This window comes from Mercenaria mercenaria, chromosome 15 (assembly GCF_021730395.1).
Source record: "Mercenaria mercenaria strain notata chromosome 15, MADL_Memer_1, whole genome shotgun sequence".
In the NCBI taxonomy this organism is placed as follows: Eukaryota; Metazoa; Mollusca; class Bivalvia; order Venerida; family Veneridae; genus Mercenaria; species Mercenaria mercenaria.
This window is the reverse complement of record NC_069375.1, coordinates 71497638-71517084: the sequence shown is the minus strand read 5'-3', so window position 1 is coordinate 71517084 and position 19447 is coordinate 71497638. Positions and strand designations below refer to the sequence as shown.

General features: G+C 35.9%; 1 protein-coding gene across 1 annotated transcript in view; it reads left to right on the top strand.

Moving 5' to 3' along the window:
* The window catches only part of LOC123558382 (sushi, von Willebrand factor type A, EGF and pentraxin domain-containing protein 1-like), a 109537-nt gene extending 105940 nt beyond the window's left edge, over positions 1–3597 (top strand). The window contains exon 40 of the mRNA XM_045350266.2: positions 66–3597. Within this exon, the coding sequence (XP_045206201.2) occupies positions 66–219 (154 nt within the window). The 3' untranslated portion in view covers positions 220–3597. The remainder of the gene's footprint in view (positions 1–65) is intronic.
* Positions 3598–19447: the final 15850 nt, after the last annotated feature.

Genomic DNA, 19447 nt, shown 5'->3' with positions numbered 1-19447 from the left:
AAAAACAATAGGTTTCAAGCTCGTATCCCTACTGATTAAGCTCAACTGGAGATCTATATTTACAGAGCACGTATGAAGAGAAGAATAGATGTGTCAGCTGTCGATCGCAGTGAAGAGGAGTTTGAAAAAAACAACAGAAAGATGTTAGAACGACAGAAGACCTCCGGCAGTATTCGTAGTGCATCAAACATACCCATGACATATGAGAATCTTGATTAGATATCAAATAAAAGCAAAATAATAGAGACAAATATACATTTTGTGTCTCTAACACCTTGACATGAAACCAATACTTAGCTCACACAGCCAATAATCTTAATACGTATATATTTATATATTGCTTTTGTGAAAGAACATATGCTTTTTTAAAACCATTAAATGGATACGTTGTTAATTAGATTTCCTAAAATGTTTTTTATTTGACTAAGTTGTCCCGAACCGTTTTGCTTAGGTAGCCAAATGCTGTTAAATTGATAATGCCAATACTTGATGTATGTCTTCTGAGTAATAACCGGGTGTTTGCTTGTTCTTCTTTGGGTGCAGAATATTTAGTGAGTTTATAGTTTGCCAATTGTGTTTCCGGGCCCACTACCTTAACAACATTTCACATCCTCAACTTTACTTAATTTGGCTGTTGTTTCTTTCTTTTGTGAAATATGATGTCTAGTCTTAGATAATTTGCTAGTGTTGGGGTGATGGATCCGAAATCAAACTGGGTTACAATCGAGTGTTTGCTTATTTTTCTCGGGTTTTTAGATTATTTAGAGGGTTTAAAGTTTACCAATTGTGATTCCGGGTCCACTACCGTAATAAAATTTCTCATCCTCCTTGTACACAGTTCACAATAATGACATCTTGTTTCATATGCTATGTTGTATGTTACATTGTTTGTAATGTTTATGTCAGATGCCCATAAGGGCCTTGACTTTTGAATAAACTAAACTAAACCTTAAAATTAAATCGCGATTATTATAGGTATTTGAAAATACAAAAAATTGCATATAATTGCAAAATGTAAAACTGTTATAAGGTCTCAAGTAAGTAGTTTTTATTCAATAGTAAAGATGGAGTAATGTTTTTAAATCAATTCAAAACACGTGTTGTAAAATTCTCAGCATTTAAGCCGTGTTTAAAGTATATGAAGATATTTCCATGGAAAATAATCTACAAAAATCATGAATACTATTGTGTAGCTTTTAAATGCAATTCTAAATCAGGACGCTTTCAGTGGCCTCTAGACATAAAAACCTTTCAATGATTTCTTATCAGAAACCACTTGATAGATATTTATCAAGCTTGGTCTGTGGAATTATTATAAGGTCCTCTCTAGTACTGAATATCCCATTTAGAACCATAACAGGTAAAAAAAGAACTACTTTTAAACGACCTTTCCTCATTAGCCGCTTGACTGATCTCCTTTAAACTTACCAATTTTAGTTTAAATGGGAGCTGTCCGGCTTCATTTAGGAACCATTAGAATTAAAAGAGAAATACTTTTAAATGGCTTCTTGTCGTGAACAGTTTGATTGATCTTCATTAAATTAGATTTGTAGCTTTATTGCGAAGTCGTCTCTAATGTTTTAGATATGGGGAAGTTCGAGTCCTTTTAGTACCTGCTAGAGCTGAATAGAGAAATATTTCTAAAAACCTTCTTTTCATGAACTGCTTGATTGATTTTCATCAAACATAGCCTTAAGCATCATCGTAAGGACCTATTCCAATCTGGTTTAATTGAAAACGCTTAGCTATAAAAGAAATACAAGTTAACATCGTCTTTACATAAACTGATTGATGACCTGGTGGTTTGAAGATGAGGCCGCTGGGGAAACAACAAAAATGCGTTATAATAAGGTCATCAATCTTATTTATTCAAATGCAGGCGTTTATCCTCTTTAAGGATCCGCAGGAGCTAAAAACAGAATTATTTTTCAATAACATTTTATAAGACCCCTTTATTGAGCTTCACGCCATTAAGGTGCTCTCCCAAGTTTGTTAAAATGGTGTCATTGGCTCCTTTTAAGATCGCTAAAGCTGAAAAATAGAAAAAAAAATCTTTAAATGAATTCATCCTATAAAAACTTTGGTCTAAAGCATTTTTGTAAGATCCTCTTCCAGTTTGTGACACTAAGTGACGGGGCCGTGGCTGGCTTCCAAAAAATGGTCCAGCTACAGGCACCCAAGGCAGGGGAGGGGGACAGCACGAGGGTGAAGGGGATCTACCCTTCTTTTAAGGGGGTGTGGGGTCTCCCTAGAGAATATTTTCAGATTTTGGATGCCAGTAAGTGTGTTTTCCTTGCATCTTGAAAGCATTTTCGGTTAAAATTTTCGGTCAATTTTCATTACATTTTTAAGGTGACTATCTGGAAAGATTGCCAATATTTAGCAGATTAATTGCTATAAATGTTGATGTATTTCAGTATCTGAGTGTCAGCCAAGAGATAGAAAAACAATTATTTCGACCCCTCTGTGAGTATATACAGACGGTGATGTCAAACGTAATGAAACAATCAAGTCTGATTCAGATATCCCCGCTACAGATTTTGTTTTCATTATCTCAGCTACGTTACTATATATACCATAATTACAACTAGTTTTGATGTATGATGATGATGATGCATTGAATACCATTTGTCTTTAAATGTATTTTTTTATAAAAAAGAAGAAGAAAACGAAGAAAGGAAAGAGGTGAAATAAAAGAAAGAAACAAAAAAAATGAAATAAAAAGCAACAACAACAAAAAGAGAAAAACAATTAAAGCAAGGATATCTGTACTAGTTGTATGTTATATATAGCAACGTAGCTCAGAGCCGCTGAATATTACATTTGCTGGAGGTCGTAGTCACTATTTAAAACTTGAAGCAATAAGTTAAGATAAAAATTCATTAGATAATCATTTAATTACGATTAATCCAATCAGTTAGGATTGCCACGTTTGATACGGATTGTGCTGGTTGTTTTCACACCCGCGGGATAATTGCATTTACAAACTAATATTTCGGCACTTTTAATTAGAGTCAAAGATGAAATTTCATGTGAAAATACTGGTACGGTCGATTATGACCGATATTATACTCAGTCAAAAACGTAGTCCGTCTATGGCCGTTTCCGGCCAGACCGTCAGCGACGGCCTTGAGTGGTCTCTTTTAAGGGCCACTGGTTTATACTTAACATCCTTGTTGACATTTAAGACCCATAGTATCATACAAAATTTTAAGTTGAAATGGTCAATGTCAGACGGGTGACATAGGGTCAATATTACCCTCTTGTTTCATGTTTTCCGTTATTTATTAAAAAGTCATGGCGAAATATATTTATATCCCTACAAAATGCGGAGTTGCACACTCATATATATATTCAAAGCAATTACGTCTTCTTGATTTTCTTTTCATGAAATAAGTTTTTGTAAAAGTTTCTCTGGAGACATTAAACTAGACAAGTAGTGTTTTCATAATCTAAGTAAGTTACTCGTGTTTAAATGAATTAAAGCAATAAAATACTTATATACTAGATATATTTACTATCAATTGTTTTTCCTGTATGTCTTCTTAGTCATATATACGTTTTGTGTATGGATATTTATACAAGAATATTATTAAATATTTCTCTTTCTTATCTTAGAAATTGTTTTGTATTTATTTCAAACCATTGAATCACACCAAGAAATGAATATTCGTCCATCCAAAAGAACGGCATCTTTATAGTGTTAACTGTCTGACCGAGAGCCTGTATTCACAACGAAGTTTTCCGACTGTCTGATATTAGTAAACAACATATATTCTACTTCGAGTGACCTCACTGTTTCAAAAGGTTAATAGTACAGTAAATACTGCTAGCATGAAAATGCTGTTAACTTAGACAGAGCAATCTGAAAACAATGAAATATTTATTATATAGGCAGATAATAGGTACTTTAACTTTTTTGAAGTAGTCCATTTTCTGGCATCAGCTCTACCAGAACCATTTTGTAGTGAAAAATAATCTGACTAAAGTACATCTCCTATTACGCTACGCATAGTATCTAAGAAAGACCTATTCATAGCCTCGTTCTGACAACCCTTTCGCTAGCCAGTCAGAGCTTAACTTACAACATTTTGCAAATCTACCTGTAGCTTTGACTTTTGATATTTACAATTCTTATGTCGTCATGTGTCACATAACCTGTTAGCTCAGTCGGTAGGCCACTTGCTTTGTTAGCGAGGGGTCGCGTGTTCGAGCCCTGGAATAATTGCACATTTTTCTTACTCTTTGACATTCGAACAAGTCGTCTGATTAAAATAAAAATAGCATTACTGGAATTCCAAAATATACAGAAGACGTATGTGAATCGGTCGTTCTTAGATCTTTGTTTAGAAGATCAAGTACTTAAGTCAGATTGTAGTGAAAAATAAACTCTTTTAAAATACTGTTTGCTACAGACCAACTCACAAAACTAACATTCAAGATCTTTAACGCATAAAGTTCTATCTAGGACATTTAGTGCTGTTGCGTACTGTTGTGCGGGCAGTAGTATATGAAATAGCGTATCTGGCGCAGTTCTTTTTTAAATTTTAATTAGCCACCTTCTTTTTAAAAATCCAATGCCGACCAATTTAAAAAAAAAAAAAAAAAAAAAAAAAAAAAAAAAAAAAGATTTTCATATTACTTTATGAAAACCTTTGGTTTAACCAACGAGGACTGATAATTGAACAAACAACCGAATCACTCAACCGTAGGATTGTTCTACAATCACACGCATGACTGAGCATTATTTAACTTTCGTGTTACAGAAATCACTCAACCGTAGGATTGTTCTACAATCACACGCATGACTGAACATTATTAAACTTTCGTGTTACAGAAATCACTCAACCGTTGGATTGTTCTACAATCACACGCATGACTGAACATTATTAAACTTTTGTGTTGTTGAAATCACTCAACCATAGGATTGTTCTACAATGACACGCATGACTGAATCCGAGTTCAATGCACACTTTCTTTACTAAAGTGACACATGGTGTGTTTACAAAGTAAACATATCGGTTAACTTTATGAATGAAACATAAATACCACTCCCATTTAAACTTTCCTGTTTGTTTTGTTTGATTTAATTCCGATACGTTAGCACTTTACGCTTTAAAATTGATTTAATATAAGTGTTTTATTAAATTTAAATACATACAGTATAGATGAGTTTACAGAATAAAATATATTGTTTAAAAGAAAGAAGATTTACTGATAATATAAATCCTCATTATGTTACAGCAAAAAACGGGAAAAGAATGATAATGGCTACCTGTTCATCTTGTGGAAGAATGAAATCAAAGTTTGTTAAAAGTACAGGGGGTAATTTAGATATTCACAAAGCAATGTTACCTTTATTACCTTAGAAAGGTTTAACACTCCCTGGATATAACTATTGTGGGCCAGGAAATCCTTTGGATAATGGACCTTCTGTTAATGAACTAGATGCAGTATGTATGAACCATGATTTTGCTATGACATCGGTGTAAAAAGGGTATATGTGATAAGCAAATGCTATCCAACTTAAATAATACTAAATCAAAAACTTTTAGAGAAAAGATTGCAAAACATGTAGCTGTAAAACCTGCAATTAAAACGAAATACAAACTTGGTCTTGGGCAAAAACAAAAGTAAAAAAAAAACGGGAAAAGGGGGTAGAGTATTTACTTGGACGTAAGTCCTCGGGAGCTAAAAGCTCACACAAAAAGGCCCCCGAAATAACTGCAGAGCCGGTAACTCTGAGCTACCGCTGGAGTGATGAATTAGCAGAAGAATTACATAAAGCAATTAAACGAAAATTTACGAAACGAAGAGTGACATTGATGATATTTGGTCTGCTGATTTAGTTGATATGCAAGCTTTTACAAAATATAATAAAGGTGTAAAGTGTTTATTAACCGTTATTGATATATTCAGTAAATATACTTGGGTTATTCCATAAAAGAATAAAACTGGAGAATCTGTTACTGAAGCATTTGAAAAAATAATTTTAAAAGGTAGAACACCTACAAATTTATGGGTAGATGAAGGAAAACAATTTTATAATGAAAAGTTTGAACCATTTTTGAATAAAAAAAATTAACATGTATCATACATTTAATGAAGGAAAAGCTATAGTAATTAAAAGATTGAATAGAAGTTTGAAAAGAATAATGTGGAAATATTTTACAGCAAGTAATACCTACACTTATTTAGATAATTTACAGGATATAGTTGACACATATAACAAAAGAAAACATTCTGGTATAAAAATGACACCGACTGAAGCCAGTAAAAACTTAAATAAAGGTACTGTTTACTTTAATTTATATGGTAATTTAAAGACACCAAGTTCGCTTAAGAAAGGATATACACCAAACTGGACTGAAGAAATATTTATAATTCATGGAATTGATAATACAAATCCCAGAACATACACTATAAAAGATTTAAATAATGAAATAATTCAAGATTCATTTTATGAGCAAGAACTTTTACCTACTAAACAAGAGGTTTTTAGAATAGAAAAAGTTATTAGACAGAACTATTAGAAATAACAAGCTTTAGTAAAATGGAAAGGTTATAATGAAAAATTTAATAGCTTGGTTCCGTTTAGTGAATTGAAAGAAGTTTAATTCAAAATTTAATTTAAAATGTATATTATATAAATGAATAATAAAACTCTAATTTCTAATAACGGAAAAGAAACAATAGATCAATTAATTATTCACTTGACTAAACTTGCTGCTGCTTACAGTAAAAGTTATACATTTTGTGGAAGAGTAAGTACTGGATTACATATTACAGCAGGTATCTTTGGTTGCTCAGCTGCATTAGCACTTTTTCCAGCTATTCCTATATGTGTAGCTTTTGCTGGCGCTGTTCCATCAGTAATTACCATATTTACTAACAGACTAAAACATGACGACAAGAAATTTATTTTAAAAGTACATCATCACAAAATAAAACAAAAGCACAGATCGAACAAGTAAATAAAGAAGATCCAAATAAAGTTATTCAGGATATTTTACAATACTGTTAGAAATGAATAAAGAAAACGATTATTCAATGCCTCTTGAAATGCATATGAAGGAATTTAAACTTAACGGATATAAAAGTAAAAAAGAAGAAGAGTTGTATTAAATTTAGATTGCTGGATTTATTTCTTTACGTCCGTTTTTTTAAGATTTTTTTTTTATAAGTATATTATATAAATGGTTAATAGAAAGGTAGATAGAATGATTAAGCCAAAATTATATAGCACTTTAGGAGAAATAATGAATGAAGATAAAAATTCATATAAAAAAGTATTAAAAAGAAGAAACGTTATTAAATTAAAACTTGATCAAATAGTTAGCGATGAATATAAAGCACATGTGATTGATAAATTACAAAATGTTACAGATCCTTATCTTCTTAAAGGTAATTTGTTTGAATGGGATTTTGGTTGTTTAATGTTGGAAGACGAGAATGATGAAACATTATGTGATTGTCCCAGATCAAATAATTATCGAAACAAACCCCAAAAATTTATTGCAACCGATTGTGACACTAATGAAGAAAAAACATATAAAAGCATTTATGCAGCATTTAAAGACCTTGATATTAATTCTGGGTTAATAAAACTATGCTGTGAAGGGAAAAACAGAGTAAAAGTGGAATATCAAAAGCTATTGGAAAAAGATATAAATTTAATTTTTTTTTTATTTATTCTTAATTTTATGGTTTTCTTTGTTATTTTTATTTATTATTTTTTTACTTAATGATTTTTTTTCTAAATATAATATATAGATAGGAATTGAGAGATCTACAAAATAATACTATAAGAAATTTGAAATTAAGATTTAATATAGAAATGATCCAAAGAATCAATTATATTTAACTACTATAAACGACTCATTTGATATTTTTAAATATGAACTTAAAACTTTAAAAGGTAAAAAAATTAATATCGTACTAAAAATGACTTTTGCAAAAATGGATAAAACTGAAACAATATATAAATCAGCTTATTTTAAACAAAGGCTTTAGAAATTATTAACACAAAAGAAATAGAAAGCACTTTACATCAAGCTTTTGATGAAATAATAAATAAGATTGGTAATTGGATTTCAGAAGGAAGTGGCTGGAGCATAGAGTCAGTTGATGCTCATTATATAAATAGATATAAATATAATCCATTAGCTCTACAAAATAATATTATAAGAAATTTGAAATTAAGATTTATTATAGATATGATCCAAAGAATCAATTATATTTAACTACTATAAACGACGGATCGCGGGGTCGCGTGTTCGATCCTCGGGCGGGGCGTATGTTCTCCGTGACTATTTGATAAACGACATTGTGTCTGAAATCATTAGTCCTCCACCTCTGATAATTCATGTGGGGAAGTTGGCAGTTACTTGCGGAGAACAGGTTTGTACTGGTACAGAACCCAGGAACACTGGTTAGGTTAACTGCCCGCCGTTACATGACTGAAATACTGTTGAAAAACGGCGTTAAACCCAAAACAAACAAACAAAATCATTTGATATTCTTAAATATGAACTTAAAATTTTAAAAGGTATAAAAATAAACATTGTACTAAAAATGACTTTTGCAAATATGGATAAAACTGATACAATATATATATCAGCTTATTTTAAATCAAAGGCTTTAGAAATTATTAACACAAACGAAATAGAAAGCACTTTACACAAGCTTTTGATGAAATAATAAATAGGATTGGTAGTTGGATTTTAGAAGGAAGTGACTGGAGAATAGAGTTAGTTGATGTTCATTATATAAATAGATATAAATATAATCCATTAGCGGTTTCTAGATATTTAGAATTACCAAAACCATTACAAAATTCAATGAAAGGATTAATAAATATAAAGATTGATGATAATGAATGTTTTACAAATTTCCTGTTGAAAAAGATCCTCAAAGAGTTTCAAAATATAGAAAAAAAAACATATAGAAAAACTTAATTATAAAGGAATAAAATTTCCTGTTACAATAAATCAAATACCTAAAATAGAAGTTTTAAATGATATTTCATTTAATGTGGCTCGCTACTTTCCTCACGAATGTTGGCACCATCCCAGAATGTGGTGATTTTTGGCATAACTAAACGATAATGCATCCCCTTTCAAATGGTGCATTTTTTAAATAAATGTCTGATATAGTTTTGACGTTGAAGCGCCCCCTAGCGGTAACAGTAACTTTGCGTCTTTCTCGCGTTGAACGCTCATGATTTTGACAATTTTTATCCGATTTCACCTGGATAACGTTCATTTCACTCTACAGACATTCTCTTTTATCACTGAATTTATTTTCAAAGAATTTTAACAAATTGAAACGATTATTCGGTACAACCGGCCACAACAACCTATTCTGATTTCCGGAAATTTTTGCCTCATCCGTAAGATAAAATAGCGAATAAAGCATGTTTTTAAACGGTGAATATTTTTCGTATTTCCACATTTTGTGCAACATTTATAAATAGAATGATCAATGGCAAAAATATGAGGGTCACCGCGTAAGATTTTTCGCTACACTTGTTTCAAATTAAATTTGTCGTTAGATTTAAACCCGGTTTTACGTCATCAGACCGTTGTTTTTTTTTAAGTAAATATTGCAGTTATCGCATAAATGCAAGGTACGTACATCTTCACTTAAATTGAGATACAATGATTACTTAAGTTGTCTCATACCCTTATTTCATATATAAATATATATAAACGGCAATACAGATTCCTGGCTTTACGGCCGACACCACTAACAGTCCTTTTTGTCTTTTTCATTTTGCAAATACAGACAAACCTATAAACAAAGTCCGATTTCCGGAAGAGGCTGAAGAAGGCTTTGTTTACATAATAGTCGCATAGTTGTTATTCACAGGTGTTGCTTCCTTTAAATTAAAGAAAAAGTGCACTGTTTTATCTCTGTTGGTTTGTATTCACATGGTTGTCTTTGTTCGGAGGAAGTCTTTAACACATGTTTGACTGTAGGTGAAATTTGGAAGTGTGTTCGAATGTATTTGATTTGGCACCGACCTACAGATAATGAAAACATAGGCGTCTATCATTTAATTCTAGTGACTCTGTTTTGTATAATGATCACAGTAAGTCTTCGTACGATATTCATAAATTATGTAACATCAAGAAATATGTCATCCATAAGAATCAAGTACATTCAAATCTGATCAAGTCAATATTTGAGCCGCGTCATGAGAAAACCAACACAGTGCGTTTGCGACCAGCATAAATCAAGGCTAGACTGTCATTTTGTTCGCTTTTAAAGCCTATTGCAATTACAGAAACCGTTAGCGAACATCATGGATCCTGAACAGACTCCACAGATGCGCAGTCTGGTTTGGAGTCATGCTGGTCGCAAACGCACTATGTTGGTTTTCTCATGGCGCGGCTCATTTATTGTCGGTCGATTTGAATTTGTATTCTGTAGGCGAATAAGGAAAACAAATTAACGAGGGAAAAAGTTACTGCTGCCCGATTCGGTAATCTTGACAAAAAAAAAACGAGTGATTTCAAACGGCACAGACTTCAGTTAAAAGATAAAAAAAAAATACAGCAAGTGTTCCGTGAAAGCTTGGAAGGCGTTTCTTATAAAACCGGCGTCGTTGACACAACGGAAGCGAGTATAACTGAGACAGAAGACATCCCGAAACTGCTGCTTAATAAACCCAGAAAATTGTCAGTTTCATAGAAATTCAACACTCCTATTCGAAGTGCATGTAGAGACGATTTCCATTTCTAAAGATCTGTGATGAAATATGTAAGATAGTCATTCCATTATTATATACAGGAAAACTAACATCATAACTGTGGCATTATAGCGCATGACTAATGCAGGGATTTTCCATAAATATATATTGCGTTTTTTTTTTATAAATATACCTAAGGTTTTTGTATATTCTTCAAACTATTGTATTCTCTATTTTTTGTCTTATATATATACAAAAATCGGGCAGCAGTAATATATATATTTCTGACGTATTGTCGAAACATTCATTCCTATCGCCCATTGAAAATGAATGTTACTTTTATCTTAATTGTTACCACCCTTTATTGAATGACATATTCATATATATGACTAGGAGCTATATTTGATAAACTCGGGCATACATGACATTTAATGGTAAAGTATTAAGAATTGTTTATATATATTTTTTTATTTTTTAAAGAATCTCTGATATTAATAGTATAGAATGTTTGTATTAAGTCTTATATATGTTTGGTGTATAATACAGGCTTTTATGCTTTGTGATGTTCGTTGTTACAATCGAATAAATGTATAAACCGTATCAATCTTTTTGATTCCTAACCCTAGTCGGTCCGGATACACCTTTTTTTAAACGTTTATATTTGGACTGTTATTTCCCACGTCTTTGAATATTATACATATTTCAACTGACATAACTCGTATTATAACACGGTTGAAGTAAACGTAATTGGTTTTAGAAAGTTAACATAGGTCAGTATACTTTCTCCTAAAAATTAAGTTCGCCGACAAGATCCAAACAACTACGTTTTATATCTAGACAAATATGATTTGTCACATTTGATTGATCGAACTGGGTGCACGCGCGGGTCCGCAAACGGCGATATTGACCCGCAAAAGTGATAATGACTCTGGTGTTATCACTTCTTATATGTATGAAAGCCAGTCAAAAGAGTTCATTTCGCGAACGACAAGAAGAAGAAGAAAATAGTTCATTTGAGAAGGCCATATAATATAACAATTATAGACTTATGTTTCGGTCAATATGCGTTTTACGGATTTGTATGCATCATTTTTACGGGTCCGCAAAACACATATTGACCTCAGCATAAGTCAATAATATTGTTTTCAGGAGTCGGTGCAAATATGATTCAGCTAGCCGGTATGACACCAGATCTGGGAAGACTTTGGATACCTACAACTATCCGTCAAATGGTTTTATATCAAAACCAATTACAAATATTATAAATATTAAAATCGACGGAAATCCAACTCTGAATGTGTATTATCAACGGATACCATATCAGTTTTCAAGGTTTTTTTTTAAATCATTCGGAAAATCAATTTAAGTTGCACATTTATAGGTTATTAGCTTTGAATCGGGAAATTTGCACGAGTTCTTCAGCGGAAATATTGCGCGACTTCAGGAGCGCAATATTCTTTCGCTGAAGAACGAGTGCATATTTCCCGATGCAAAGATAATAATCTTTTTATTACATACGCATCTACACGTATAAATATTATGTATATATCATAAATATGTTCAATAGCCTGAATAGGATTGACAATACTGAACTAAATAGAAAAAAAATAGTGCAACTACGTACGCTGAATTACGTCACGCACCCGATATGAAATTCAGGCGTCAGTGTATGGAAAAATATTGACGTTTCAGGTATCAGTGTTAGGGTGTTAGGGTTAGGGTAGAGGTAAAATACGATATGAGATGAGATTGAATGAGATGACGGCTTGTGATTGGTTGATTTTTTTCATGTGACTTGTTTTTTATTGGATGAAAATATCACGTGATGCTTGCGCACATCTTGTTTTTAAAAAGCACTAACGTTTCATTTCTGATGTGGATACTTTTGATTAATCACCTTTTCATAAAAGAAATATGAAAGTAAAAGAGTTTCATTTCTTTTAAAAAATATTGGATTTAGGACATTGACGTAAGCTATTTTATCTATAATTTATGTTAATGCACATATATTTTTGTGTAAGTTTATATTGAAGAAAAAATAATATTAGAATAATTTTGCAGATGTTAGAGTTTATATGAACGGTGTTATATCTACCGATGTATTAGATGATAGCTAATGGTGTTTGTTATAAGTGGATGATTACGATATAAAATGAGAATGAATATATATCACCATTTGATAAATCATCATTTGCGCCATACATGGTAATAATATTTATCAATGAGGGTAACCATTTCTTAATAAATAGTGAGTTAAGGTTTAGCAAACTTGAGATGTGCATTTGAGTCATAGGTCAAACCCCTAAGGGTTAGGGTTAGGGCTAGGGTAGAGGTAAAATACGATATGAGATGAGACTGAAAGAGATGGCGGCTTGTGATCGGTTGATTTTTTCATGTGATTTATTTGGTTTTTATTGGATGAAAATATCACGGGTTAGGGTAAGGGTTAGGGTTAGGGTTAGGGTATTAGTGAGAGGAAGATTCCGTGCATAAATGCGTTCACGGAAGTATGTTTGCGCATGCGCGAGAAATGCATTATTGGTAAAATATATCATCATGCGATGACGCGCTCTGATTGGCTGAATTCAAAGTCGTTGATAAAGAAGACGCCATTTTTGTTACATAGTGAATGCAGTAGGAATATAGAAGCGTATTTTTTTTATCTTTTGCATTAATGAAAAGGTAAAAAATGTATAATTAATAAGAATTTTACGAGCAAAGATGTTTCTGTTCGTCTGCTGCATTTATTTTCGAAAAAAATATCATAAACATGCCTAAAATTGCTCGCACGTGTTCATAAATGTACATGCATGACGGGTAGCAATGCTGATTTGGTTGTTTCAATCATTTTTATATAGGAAGATCAGTGCTCGAACCCGTTTTTGGGACAAAAATGGCACTTTTGGGACCATCGTCCGTCCGTAGGTCTGTCTGAACGAACTTACCGTGCGTTCGTACTAGTCTCATTGCATATTGAATACGTCATAAGGTCACGTGAGTTATGGAGCTATAAATAGATGCCATATGTCACATGACGTGTGATACTACACCATATTTTTAACCCGGAAAGTGAAAGAAAACCCAAACCCATGACTCTTACCCTAACCCTAAACCCTAACCCTAACCCTAACCCTAACCCTAAACCCTAACCCTAACCCTAACCCTAAACCCTAACCCTAACCCTAGGGTTTAGGGTTAGGGTTAGGTTAGGGTTAGGGTTAGGCTTGGGTTGGTTAGGGTTAGGTTGGGGGTTTTAGGTTGGGTTAGGGTTGGGGTTTGGGGGTTTAGGGACAGAAAAATACTATATATAGGCCCAATACAAGGCCTTTTCCAAAACGAAGGGCCTTGTAGAAATTCTTGGGGTTAGGGTTTAGGGTTGGGGTTAGGTTGGTTTAGGGTTGGGTTGGGTTTTGGGTTAGGTTGGGGGTTGGGGTTAGGGTTAGGGTTGGGGTTAGGGTTGGGGTTGGGAAATACTATATATAGGCCGCATACAAAGGCCCTTTTTTTCCTTATACGAAGGCCTGATTAAATTCTTTACATGGTTTAAATACCCCGCTACCAAGGCTACAACGGGGGGCGAAAAAGGCCGAAGGCCTCTGTCTCTCGTCCCCCACCACACATGAAAAGGGCCCTTCAAATACGTAGAGAATTTCTTGGGTTGGGGTTAGAATTTGGGACAAAGCTTTAAGGCTGGGGAAAAAAATGCTCAAATTGAAGGGCCTTTATTTAAGCTTGGACAAAGGCCTTTTGTCTAGGACGGCTGAACTGCTAGAATGTCGAATTGCTTATAAAAAAGGGCCTTTTTTAATTAGCTGAGCATAACTTCAAAGTGTCGAATTGTTTTTTCATACAAGGGCCCTTTTTAAACTTGGGCTTAGTTTTTTCGGGAAAATTTTTTTCTCAAGTGCGAATAGTTTTATACAAAGGCCTTTAAACTTAGGCTTACTTTTTCGTGAAATATTTTCTAAGTCCCAAAGTGAAGTGGCTTGTTACGGCTTGAGAGGTGCCCCCTAATGGCGTCCACGACCCATCACTTTGCACATAAGGTGCAGTGCACATTTACAACATGAATTTTTTTCCAAGTGTCGAAAAGTTTAAAAAAAGGCCCTTTAAACTTAGGTTAGTTTACGTGAAATTTTTTTCCAAGTTCAAACAGTTTATATAAAAAACCTTTAACTTAGGCTTAGTTTTACAGTGAAATTTTTCCAAGTGGAATATTTATATAAAAAGGCCTTTTTAAACTTAGGCTTGCTTTACAGTGAATTTTTTTCAAGTGTCGATAGTTTATATAAAAAGGGCCCTTTTAAAACTAGGCTTAGCTTTTTCATTAAATTTTTTTCTAAGTACAGTGCCAAGTGAAGTGTGTTGTTACGGCTTGAGAGTGTGCCCCCTAAGGGCGGCCCCCTTCCATCACTTTGCACTGAAGTTCGCACATAGGTTCGTGCACATTTACTTTTCATATAAAAAGGGCCCTTAAACGGGGGTTACCCTTTTTCATTTATTTTTTTTCTAAGTACGGGCCCAATAAAGGGTGTTTGTTACGGCTTGAAGTGTTCCCCTAATGGCGCCACACCCGTCATTTTGCACATGGGGTGTCGCAATGAGGGTCAGTGCACATTAGTTTTTCAGTAATTTTTTTTCCAATGCGAATTGCTTCTAACAAAGCCTTTAAACTTGGCTTAGTTTTTTTTTTCAAGTCAGTGCCAAGGAAGGGTGTGTTACTGCTTTGAGGTGTTCCCTAAGGCGTAGCCGCACCAATGACCTTGCACAGAAGTTCATGAACATTGACATTTTTCGTTATAGAGCCCTTTTGTTTAGTATGCCCAAGTCGGGTTTTCGGACTTAGTGAAAACTTTTTTGGTTTTTCCCATCGTATAGAACCCTAACCCATGATCCCTATTCCCCCGGGTTTTTCGGGTTTGGGAACCCCCGTTAAAATTTTTTTGAATTCAAGGTTCGAACCCCCGGGGTAGAGGTCCGGTCACCAACCCAAATCCCAAACCCTACCGGGGGGAAAGGGGCTAAGCTGGGCAACCTACAGGGGTGATACGCCCTTCGAAATATTTGCCCTTTGACACTCTAGGGGTCGCTAAAGGGTCAGAAAGGCGTGTTTTTACCCGACTTTGCCCGGGCAATTTTAGATAAAGGGACGGTAAAGTCAAGGTCAACAACAGGACTAGACCCGGAGTAGGGGTCTGGGGTCACACAAGTGCAAGTCTGTGCGGGGGGTCAAAGGGGGTCCCCTTTACCTCGCCCTGCCGTACAGCTCGTAAATGCGTCAAAGTCAGAACCAGGGGCCTTTGCACGGCCCCTACCTATGTTATGAAAAGAAATGTCTAAGTTTTCCCGGGTTAGGCCTTGAAGGCCTTTAACGGGGAAAAAATACAGTCCCGTCAAAGGACTTTGTCGCGAAGAAATGACTAAGTTTTTTCGACAAAGGGCCTTGAAGGCCTTTTTCAGGGTCGTGTACATAGCCCTTGAAGGCCTTTTCACGGGATTTCACAAAGGCCTTTGCCGCGAAGAAATGACAAATTTTTTCGACTAGGCCTTGAAGGCCCCTACACGGGGCTAAGAGGGCCCTTTAACGGAGCAGGTTTCCGAAAAAAGTCTAAGCCAACTAACCCTGTTCCTATGTTTTTCCTATAAGCGCTACGTCAGAAACCTTTGTATAGGGGTGGGCTAAAGTCCATATGTCAAACATACAAGGGCCTCAACACCCAGAAATCCACCCCCTGGTTTAAAAACCCCGGTTTAGCCTTTTTCCCAACAATGGACACTTCAGAAACCTTTGTAAGACTGACTAAAGTGCCTTTGGTCATACTATACAGGGGCCTCGCCCTAGAAACCCACACCATGGTAACCCAAAGGTTCTAGCTTTTCCTATCAATGGCACTGTCAGAAACCTTTGTATAGCAGACTAAATGCCATTTGGGCCTACTTCCGGGGGCCTCGACGTCCTATAAAAACCCCCCCCATGGTTAACCAGGTTCTACTTTCCCTATACAATGGACACGTCAGAAACCTTTGTAAGCAAATGACAGAAAGGGCCTTTGGTCATATTTTACAGGGGCCTCGACGCCCTAGTAAAACCCCCTCCATGGTTTTAAACCCAAAGGTTTTAGCATATCCCATAAAAGGAAAATTTTATGTTTCTGGAAACGGTCAAAGTCCAACAACCCCCTGTTTCCTATGCTTGCTATACAAAGGCCTATTGTAGCGTCAGGGGAGCCGTTGGGGTTTGAGGATACTAGGGGCACTTGCCACGCGGGGAACCTTCAAAAGGTTAATGAAAGCTGGATGGGGGGTTTTTTTTTTGCGTTTCCCTTTTGACGCGGACCGCCATCTTGTCGAAAGCGCCATTTTTTTCTCTAACGAACCCCTGAACGATGGGCCCCCAGAGTTTTTTGCGTTTAGCCCCGAACTCACACGCTGGTGTGGTAGAGGAGGGGGGGATTTTCGCCGACTCTCGACATTGTTCGAGGGAAGGACCACTGAGTGTTTTGTTTTTTGGGGATCTGGGCTTTGCTTTCTATTCGCCTGCAGATGCTTGTTTGGTCACTACACTTTGCCCAAAAGGGCAACCCTTCAAGGTGTTCAGAAGGGGTTTTTGAATCGCGACCCGCGATTCACCAACGGCCCTTTAAGGCCAACCAAACCACCAAAGGAGATACCCCAGTCTGTTTTTCAGTTGTGTTGCCCCGCAGAGTTCACTCATTTTACGCCTTTGTATAATGCCTTTTTTAGGACTGACTAAAAAAGCCTTCATATAGGGTGGTTAACCAACGGTTTTACCTTTCCATACAATGGACACTGTCGAAACCCTTTGTAAAAGGACTGACTAGAATGCCATTTGGTATACTATACAGGGGGCCCCGATCCTAGTAAACCCCACCCAAGGTTAAACCCAAAGGGTTTTAGCATATCCTAAAAAGGGTATTTATTGTTTACTGGAAATGTTTCCAAATCCAATAACCCATGTTTCCTAGTTCATTGCTATACAAAGATCGGTAGCCCAGGGGGCAGGGGGTTGGGTTACTAGGAAACACTTGCCTTGGTGAGACCTTTATATAGGACGGGTTTTGGGTGATAGTGGTTACCCATATGAAGGGACCCTACATAGAAACTTTTGTAACCCAAAGTTGATTGCCCGGTTACTCATGTTTTCCGGGTAGAGTTCAAAGGGCATTTATGGGCACAGGATAGGGCCACGGCGGTCAAAGACAAAAATGTTTTTTTTTCTGAAATGCACACTTTCTTATACGAAGTACAAAAACAAAATTTAATACCCAACTTTTGCAGAAGTGACCTTGGCCCCGCCCTTTAAAAACTCATTGCCTTTCGCAACCCTTTTGCCCTTAGCCTTTAACCGCTTCCTCTTCCTTTGGTTTTTAACCCAGGAAGGGAAAACCCCTGTTAGGACAAAAAAAGGTGGGTCTTTGGGTTTAAAGGGCGAAATGACCGCAGTCAACCCGACCCTTTTTAACCCAAAAAGTTCAAGGGCCAGGGGTCTAACCACAATAAACTCGTGCAAAAAAATTTATTCCCTGTTGCAGAAAAAAAATCACAGGTTCTCTTTTGTGTATCCCCCTTTAAAGGGACTTTCTTCCCTTTGTTTCGTTTTTTTTGTTTTTTTTTTTTTTAAGGATTGGGAGGGGGGGCGGGTGCAGGGGGGTCATTTTGTCGAAGTCTAGGGGCCTCCCTTTTGGGGTGTGTTGGGGTAGAGGGGGCTTCGTGTCGATTTTGGGGTTCTATACAAAGGCTTTAAAGCTTGGTCCATAAACCCCCTGATGGCTCGTTATATACAAAAGGGTTTTGGGTTTGGGCAAAAAAGTACAAGTCCAACTAACCCATGTCCCCAGCAGCTTTGTACAAAGGCCCCCTAAAGCTGGGTCAAAAACCCTCGTGTATAAAGGCCCCAAAGCTGGAAAAAACCCCTTTTTTTAGTCCAAAAGCCTCTTAGGGGCAGTTTGGGGAACCCAAACCTGGGATTAGCCTTTTTATATAGCATATTGTCATTCCTTTATAGTCCTTTGTATATGAACAAAGGGGTTGGGTTTTTAGCCCAGGAAAACGGCCTTTTTCCGATTTTTTGGTTAGGGTTTTTAGGGGAACATGGCCTTTTTTTTAAAAAGCTGGGCTAGGGTTTATAGGGAACATCCATGCAAAGGCCCCAAATTCAAGCCATGGTAACGCTTTAACCCAAGTCCGATTGCCATGGTAACCCTGGTTTTCTTGGCTAGCTTTAAGGTTTATTTATTGGGGAAGGTCAAAGAAGGGCCCCCCATCAAAGGGCAAATGTTTTTCCCGAAATGCACAACTTTCCCCATATGAAGGGTACAAAAAACAAAGAAATGCCTATAACCTTTGCACCCAATGACCTTGACCTCTGACCTTTGACCATTGGTGTGACCCCTCAAAGTCCTTGACATTTAGCCTTGCGCCGACCTTCAACCCACGTGGGATAGTGTTCCTAGCTCCACTGACTATGTATAGGACAAAAAACGGTATGACTCAGTTTCAAGGTCAAAATGACCTTAGGTGACCTTGACCTTGAAACACCGCAATATTCAAGGTCGTACGACCTTTAACCACAAATAATATCGATACAAAAATTTTACTTTTGTCTTTCTCAGAAAAAATCAAAAGGTTCCCTCTTTCGTATACCCCTTGGGGGTGCTTTCTTCCTTTCGGCCCGTCCCCCATTTTTGGGGGGCTGTGGGTTATTGGGAAGGGGGCTGGGTTAGTGGCGGGTTA